The 8,119-nt window shown below is 42.8% G+C and overlaps 1 protein-coding gene across 1 annotated transcript in view; it reads left to right on the top strand.

The window, feature by feature from the left end:
- Positions 1-1,743: 1,743 nt before the first annotated feature.
- The window catches only part of rmc1 (regulator of MON1-CCZ1), a 9,958-nt gene continuing 3,582 nt past the window's right edge, over positions 1,744-8,119 (top strand). Inside the window, exons 1-13 of the mRNA XM_020621874.1 lie at positions 1,744-1,993; positions 2,642-2,718; positions 3,045-3,129; positions 3,439-3,495; positions 3,650-3,736; positions 3,865-4,005; positions 4,152-4,255; positions 4,355-4,444; positions 6,332-6,437; positions 6,535-6,643; positions 7,112-7,156; positions 7,235-7,288; positions 7,656-7,784. Coding sequence (XP_020477530.1) covers positions 1,895-1,993; positions 2,642-2,718; positions 3,045-3,129; positions 3,439-3,495; positions 3,650-3,736; positions 3,865-4,005; positions 4,152-4,255; positions 4,355-4,444; positions 6,332-6,437; positions 6,535-6,643; positions 7,112-7,156; positions 7,235-7,288; positions 7,656-7,784 — 1,183 coding nt within the window. The 5' untranslated portion in view covers positions 1,744-1,894. The remainder of the gene's footprint in view (positions 1,994-2,641; positions 2,719-3,044; positions 3,130-3,438; positions 3,496-3,649; positions 3,737-3,864; positions 4,006-4,151; positions 4,256-4,354; positions 4,445-6,331; positions 6,438-6,534; positions 6,644-7,111; positions 7,157-7,234; positions 7,289-7,655; positions 7,785-8,119) is intronic.

The raw sequence follows: 8,119 nt of genomic DNA, 5'->3' as shown, positions 1-8,119 counted from the left end.
ATTAATTACATGGACAATTGTGGGTGTGGTGTACATTTTGTAACCATTCTTTAGTATAATACTTGTGTGATGTAAGAATGTTAACACTGTTATATTCTTTTTTTAGTATAATATGTGTGTGTGTAGAAGTGAATCATTTACTGCTTGCAAACCAATGATGGTAAGATGATGTCATGGGGTAGGACTGGATAAGTCTGACTTCTTCCTACTCCATTCAAGCATGTACTAGGTATAAGCAAATTGATATTGGATTAGCATTTGTTGGATATGTGTAAAATTATGTGTGTTGACATAACTGTCTTTACATGCTTGAAAGAATAAATCAAATCAAATAAAAAATAAAAGAATAATCAGAATTACTGGCACCAAATAAAATGTTTGTTCAAAAGATAGAATTTTGTATTAAACATTGACATTTGACAAAGTGAAGAAATTTCAGAGTTTGTCTCTTTTTCGTTACATAACATTTATTAATAAGACAGACACAAAAGATGGGGAAAAGAAAAGGTTTAAACCCCTTTAGAGGTTTGTGATGATATAAGAACTTAGATAACTATAAGTGTTCATAAAATTATAAAATGATCGATAATCATCCAAGAAGTCAACGTGACAAACAGGACTAGCATAAATGAATGATGGATGATAAAACTGTTTTAAATATCTCCCTTGGCACTACTCAAACGGGTTGATTGGTGGTCTGCTATGTGGAGGAAAAAGAAGAATGTTGCCTGCTTTACTTAATTTTGATACCAGTTATTTATCGGAGAATTTCGTGGGGTATCTCCACTAGACCAGTGGTCCCCAACCCCCGGGCCGCGGACCGATACCGGTCCGTGGACCAATTGGTACCGGGCCGCACAAGAAATCATTAATTATTTCCGTTTTATTTATTATCTGAGTCTGAACGATCTTTTATTTTGAAAAATGACCGCATTCTCTCGGTTACATCTCGGTCACTTGAACGCCAAAACTGGCTTACTTGTGGACATATTCAACCTGCTCAATGAACTCAGTCTGTCACTTCAGGGGAAAATGACAACTGTCTTCAAGTTGGCAGATAAAGTAGCTGCATTTAAAGCCAAACTGGATTTGTGGGGACGGCGCGTCAACAGCGGCATTTTGGACATGTTTCAAACATTAGTGGGGATTTTGGGTGAGACTGAGCCTGAGCCTTCATTCTCCCAGCTGGTGCACGATCACCTGTCTTTGCTTTTAAAAGAGTTCGAGCGCTACTTCCCAACCACAAAGGACCCACGAACTGCCAAGGAATGGATCCGCAACCCATTTGTCAACAAACCAGGTGAATCCAGCATGTCTGTGCAAGAAGAAGATCAACTGCTGGAGATCGCAAATGACGGCGGCCTTAAAAGTATGTTCGAGACCACAACTCTGTCGGTGTTCTGGATTAAAGTCATGACAGAATACCCTGAGATCGCCACCACAGCACTGAAAACCCTGTTGCCATTTCCGACATCCTATCTGTGTGATCTGTGTGGTTTTTCTGCAGTGACAGCAACCAAAACAAAACAACGGAGTAGACTGAACATAAGCAACACACTTCGGGTGTCATTGTCTCCTATTACCCCCAGATGGGACCGTGTCGTTGCAGAGAAACAAGCTCAGGTCTCCCACTGATTTAGCGTTATGGGGAGTTCAAATTTTCATCTACGTACAAATTTGTCAAGCGTTGACCGGTCCGCAGTGATAAAAAGGTTGGGGACCACTGCACTAGATTACATGTTACACTAAACCCGCTTTATTATGGAGGGTCAGACCGGAAGCTTCTTCGCCGGTTGAAATAAACAGCTCCTGCTTCCTTATCTGGCTGTCAGGATTCTAAACTGAAATAAAGGAAGGATAATTCAGTGATAAAGTGATCGTCAGGTGTGTGGGGATGAGTGAGGAACATTACCTGGAGTTGTGTGAGAACCCGGTGCAGTTTGAACACGCCTCCAACGTAAACAACGTCTTCTTCGACGAGGCCAACAAGCAGGTGAGCTAGTTAGCATCGATCAGGCTAACAAGCTAGCTAAGCCAGCTAGCTGGATGACATGAGTCGGAGCTTGTAAACAGCAGTGTACAGTTTTACTGTACTCATTGTGAAGTGTACTAGCGCCACACGATGTTTTATTAATATAAATTTATCGATAACATAAGACAGATTGATAGGTAAAAAGATCGTTGACGGAATATAAACAAGTCCCTTGACAGACTTAACCAGTAGGAAAAGTAATGGGATCCTGAATGTAAGGAAACGCTGCTGCTGCATTATCAAAAGTAGAGCTGCAACTATTACATGTTTAAAAGATTAGTCGTTAACTGTTAAAAAGAGGCTTTTTAAATTTACCGTGTACATTAATGTTAGAAAATCTTGAAATTACACTGCCACAGGAATGTGACTTAAAGTAGGATTAGCACATCCCGCTTTATATTTTGACTCGTTAAAACCACCGAGTGCATTAAAACCTGACTGTTTGATGTGACCAGAGCAATGAAAATTGGGTTAAACCAATGTATGCTCACTTATGTTGTTTGTGCCACAACCACTAGAGGATGCCCAGTTTTATTTAAAGGCAGAGATGCTGTGTAGATCTTACTGTTTGTCACCTGGCCTCTGTTGTGTCCTGTTGTTTGGCTGCAGGTGTTTGCCGTCCGTTCAGGTGGAGCCACAGGTGTGGTGGTCAAAGGCCCGGATGACAAGAGCAGTGTGGCCTTCAGGTACCTCAACATTTGTAGGAATCTGTTTTTCTTATTACACTTTCTGCTCTGGTATTAACACATGACCAGTCGCTAGTTACTGTTGTAGCCGCAGGATGACCAGCTGGCCCTGGTGCTGTGGGACAGTAACTAGTCTTCTGTGTAATTAGAAAAGGATGTTTGTCAGAAGAAGGTCCCTCTTTCTTCTTCTTTCTCTGTTCTTTGACCCTGTACATTATAAGATTGGTGCAAAATGGACACAGCATCCAGCGTAATTTGTACTTAAGTAAATGTACTGTACTTCCCACCACTGACAGTGTCGTAATAATCGGTGCTTTCCTCTGCAGAATGGAGGATAAAGGAGAAGTGAAGTGCATCAAGTTCTCCACTGGAAATAAGATCCTGGCAGTGCAGAGAACATCAAAGTCTGTGGTGAGACACTTGTACTGTGCGAGCACGTAGACAGCGATTAATTAATTAAAACCACCAGCACTTTCTGTCTTTACACTTTGTCAGCTATATGACAACTGTTAAAGTGTCATCTTATTATGTACGCATCAGTTTATAAGATGGCAGAGTCTTTGTTAATAATATTGTTTACCTAACTATGAAGTTACAACCTGCATTAATCAGATGCACCAGTGACTGTGTTGTCGACTTGTTACACAAAGCCAGTTGTGTTCTCTGTCCTGACCTGAAGCTTACTGAGTTGTATAACTTTTATTTTTGTGTTGTTTGTAGGATTTCATCAACTTTATACCTGACTACCCCCACATAGAGTTCAGCCAGGAGTGCAAGGTGTGTCACGTGTTCTGGTTCTTGTTTTTGTTCTGCTGACTTTTGTTTTCAGATCAGAAGAACTCCACTGTGTTCTGAGGAGAAATCACTGCCCAATAAATTGAATGTTGTTTTGTAAGTGAACGTTATGTGTGTGCTTTGTCTTGTTCTGCAGACGAAGAACGCTCATGTTTTGGGCTTCTGTTGGACAAACTGGAACGAGATTGTCTTCATCACCGACCAGGGAATCGAGTTTTACCAGGTGATCTGACACGGTTTCAGTGGGATGGTACCAGGACCCAGATGTCAACGCACATGATGCAAGTTGACCCATGACTCAGTGTTGTGTTGTGTGTGTGTGTGTGTGTGTGTGTGTGTGTGTTCGTTCAGGTGTTTCTGGACAAGCGCAGCTTGAAGCTGCAGAAGAATCAGAGTATTAATGTGAACTGGTACCAGTACCACCCGGAGGCGGCCGTCATCCTGCTGTCCACCACCGTGCAGGGGAACATCCTGCAGCCCTTCACCTTCAGGGTCAGCACAGACCAAGTCATGTTGATGGAGTGCGGTCTGATTTTGAACACACACCCATTCTGAGACTTCAGTCATTTATATTTGTGTGTTTGTTTTTTTACATCGAGCTCTCCGGGTCGATCAGGTTGTTGTTGTTTATTTTTTAGAGCGGGACCATGTCAAAGATGTCCAAGTTTGAGGTTGAGCTGCCCGTCATCCCCAAACCTGCCAAACTCAGCCTGTCGGAGAGAGACATCGCTATGGCAACCATGTAAGTGGCCGCCGTCACGTACAGCTCTGTGTTGTAGCCACTTGACCTTATCGCCCTGTGAATGCACATCGGTGAGCTGTGTCCTGTCTCTGTCTGCAGCTATGGGCAGCTGTACGTAATGTATCTGAAGCATCACTCGAGGACAGCCAACAGTCCCAGTGCAGAGGTGGTGCTGTATCACTTACCCAGGCACACACACACACACACACACACACACACACACACACACATTTTCTAGCATTAAGGGTACCCTGTGTCGTTTTATTTGATAAACAATCCAAAATACTTAATTTACTAAGAAACATTATAGACTCAGGAACTAAGTGATCATTGGTTAGTTTTTGCTTTAAAAATGACCAAATCAAATCAAATTTTATTCATATAGCGCCAAATCACAACAAAAGTCATCTCAGGACACTTTACAAAGTAAGGTCTAGACCTTACTGTTATCAATATTATTACATAGGGAAAACCCAACAAATCCCCCTTGAGCAAGCACTTGGCGACAGTGGGGAGGAAAAACTCCCTTTAACGGAAGAAACCTCCGACAGACCCCGGCTCTTGGTGGGCGGCCTTCTGCCTCGACCTGTCCCATAGCTGATAACAGTTCTTTTACATACTGGATAGCATCGTCTGGTTTGTAATCTTTCTTGACTTCGTCCAATTTCTTCTCAATAACTTTCATTAGGAGAGAAACTCAGAGCATCATGGGGCCCCCAGCAGCCTAGGCCTATAGCAGCATAACTAAGGGAAGGCTCAGGGTCACCTGATCCAGCCCTAACTATAAGCTTTATCAAAAAGGAACGTCTTAAGTCTAATCTTAAAGGTAGAGAGGGTGTCCACCTCCTGAACTGAGACTGGGTGTTGGTTCCATAGGAGAGGAGCTTGATAGCTAAAGGCTCTGCCTCCCATTCTGCTTCTGTGGACTCTAGGAACCACCAGTAACCCTGCACTCTGAGAGCGAAGTGCTCTGTTAGGATGATAAGGCTCTACGAGGTCTTTATGATACAATGGAGCCTTGTTATTAAGGGCTTTGTATGTTAGGAGAAGGATTTTGAATTCTATTCTGAATTTTACAGGGAGCCAGTGGAGAGAAGCTAATATGGGAGAGATATGATCTCTCTTGCTAGTTCCTGTCAGTACTCTGGCTGCAGCATTTTGGATTAACTGGAGGCTTTTTAGGGCATTATTGGGACATCCTGATAGTAAAGAGTTACAGTAGTCCAGCCTGGAAGTGACAAATGCATTGACCAGTTTTTCATCATCACTTTGAGACAGGATGCTCCTGATTTTTGCAATATTGCGCAGGTGAAAGAAGGCAGTTCTAGAGACTTGGTTTATGTGTGATTTAAAGGACATATTCTGATCAAAGATGACTCCAAGGTTCCTCGCAGTAGTACTGGAGGCAAGAGCTATGTCATCTAAAGTAACTATATGATTAGACAGCAGATTTCTAAGGTTTTCAGGCCCAAGCACAATAACTTCAGTTTTGTCAGAGTTTAGAAGTAAGAAGTTGCAGGTCATCCAGGCCTTTATGTCTTTAAGACATGCTTGAAGTTTGACCAGCTGACCTGATTCATTTGGCTTCATAGATAAATATAACTGAGTATCATCTGCATAGCCAGTGCCTGACCAGTGATTTGTTGATTGTCATATTTGTTGCACATTTTCTCTCACTCATCGATTAATCAGATAATCTGTTGATAAAAATAATAAATTCTTTGGGACCATAAAGAATGTGAGTGCGTTAATGTTACAAAACCCTGCAGGAGTCTGTTGTTCTGTTTAATGTCAAGGTGTCTCATATCCCTCATCAATCCATACATGAAGAACAGCACCGTGACCTGATGCTGCCTTTTAACCCGGATCCACATAACGTTGACTGTTTTTGAGATGTGATAAAGATTTAGAATGCAAAGACTGAATGTTTAGTTCCTGACTGCATGTTCAGAAACAGAAGATAGCGATGGTGCTGCAACATTGAACACTAGGTCAGAGCTTGTCTGGTTCATGGAAGTTATTGTGTGTGTGTGTGTGTGTGTGTGTGTGTGTGTGTGTGTGGGTATGCATGTTTAGGGAGGGTCCATGTAAGAAGAGTCACGTGCTGAAGCTCAACACAACGGGGAAGTTTGCTCTAAATATCGTGGACAACCTGGTGGTGGTTCATCATCAGAGCTCCCAGGTGAATGTGTGTGTGTGATCCATGCTAATGTTTATGTGGATAAATGTTGTGTTTCTGTGAGGCTGTTACTTATAGAGCACATGTGTGTGTTTATCAGACGTCCCTGATCTTTGACATCAAGTTAAAGGAACCAGACTGTGCTGTCAACACACACCAACCTGTCCTACCTGCCAGGTCCATACACCCCTACAGGATACCACTGTCAGGTACACACACACACCCCTCCTGCCTTCAGGCTGGATTTATTTCTCTAGGGATGTTAATCATGGATGTGGCTGAAATTATTTTTTTTTTTTAACCCTTGCTCCAGTGGTAGATATTTACTGTGTACTGTCAGCCACAGGTGCCCTGGTTTTAGTCTGTACTTAGTCAAATTCTCCCTGTTAAACGTAGCTGAATAGGCAGCGAGCAGCTCTTGTTTGTGGTGTAGCCATGGATGTACGGACAGCTGTCTCTGGGTTAATGTGATACTGACACAAAGTTAAAACCCGAGGATTCTCATGCAGGTTCTGCAGCATCTGTTTCCTCTGATTCCCAAACAGATTTGTGGATGTTTATTCACAATGGAAGACAGTGATACTCTCAGGAACTGCTGGTCACTGAATGATATCTGTGTGTGTTTCACATCTGTGACTGACAAGGACTGAGATCTCTGACTGTTTCGCTCCCTGCAGGTCCAGCAGTGGTTCCCTCTCAGCCTCCAGTGCCCTGTCAGCTCTGTATCCTGTTTCTAATGCACTGAGCGGTCGGTGTCTGTTCTGCTGGTTTTCTCATGTTGACCTTGACTTTCCCTCCAGACTCTTCCTCGTGGAGCGTCTTCCAGCCTGACATCATCATCAGTGCCAGTGAAGGTGTGGAAAACACACACACGTGTTGAGAGCAAGCCGAGTGAGAAACTTCACTCTGTAACACTCCTGTACAGTCGGAGTGGACTGAGTGTTTCTCTGCTTTCATTCATGTCACATCAGTGGCTGTGCAGATTCTCAGTCATCTAGGTCATAGTAAACTGAAAAAATCTAAGTCCAGTTGATTTTTTTTCTAAGGTTTTTTCATGTCACATCAGTGATTTAAGCTTGGAAACGTCATAGTTTTCAATCAGGAGCATCAGTGTTTGGATCAGCTCCTTATGGGCAGATATCCAGTGTTACAGGACTGAGATCGGCATCGCAGCCCAATACAACGTCCTTGCTGATGATGTTTGATTTCTGTCTGGGTTAGGTTATTTGTGGTACCTACAGGTGAAGCTGCCTCCAACTGTCAACCTGCTGCAGGACAAAGGCAAACTGATGGACTTCCTGTTACGACGGAGAGACTGCAAGATGGTCATCCTGTCAGTCTGCACCCAGAGTACGTCCCCTGTTCCCCTGTCTGTCTGTCTCTCACCGCACTGAGAGTCTGCAGTTGACGTGTCTGACTGTAGAGACTTATCTCTCTCTTTATCCTGATTCGAGTCAACTGCATGTCAGCTCACAGAGTGCGTCATGTTCATGTTTGTGCTGCTGTTCAGACTGACTTATGCAAAGAAATTATATTCTGTTCCTAAAAATTAAGGTTATCAAGCAACCAAGATGAGTCGAACAGGAATAAAGATTTTAATTCAGATCATTTATTTGATAGTTTCCATATGAAACAGAGTCTGAAAATGAAATGTTGGGAAACAAGTTCAGTACAACAAATAGAGT

This window comes from Monopterus albus, unplaced genomic scaffold (assembly GCF_001952655.1).
Source record: "Monopterus albus unplaced genomic scaffold, M_albus_1.0 scaffold269.1, whole genome shotgun sequence".
Classification (NCBI taxonomy): Eukaryota; Metazoa; Chordata; class Actinopteri; order Synbranchiformes; family Synbranchidae; genus Monopterus; species Monopterus albus.
This window is presented reverse-complemented; position numbering and strand designations above follow the sequence as displayed.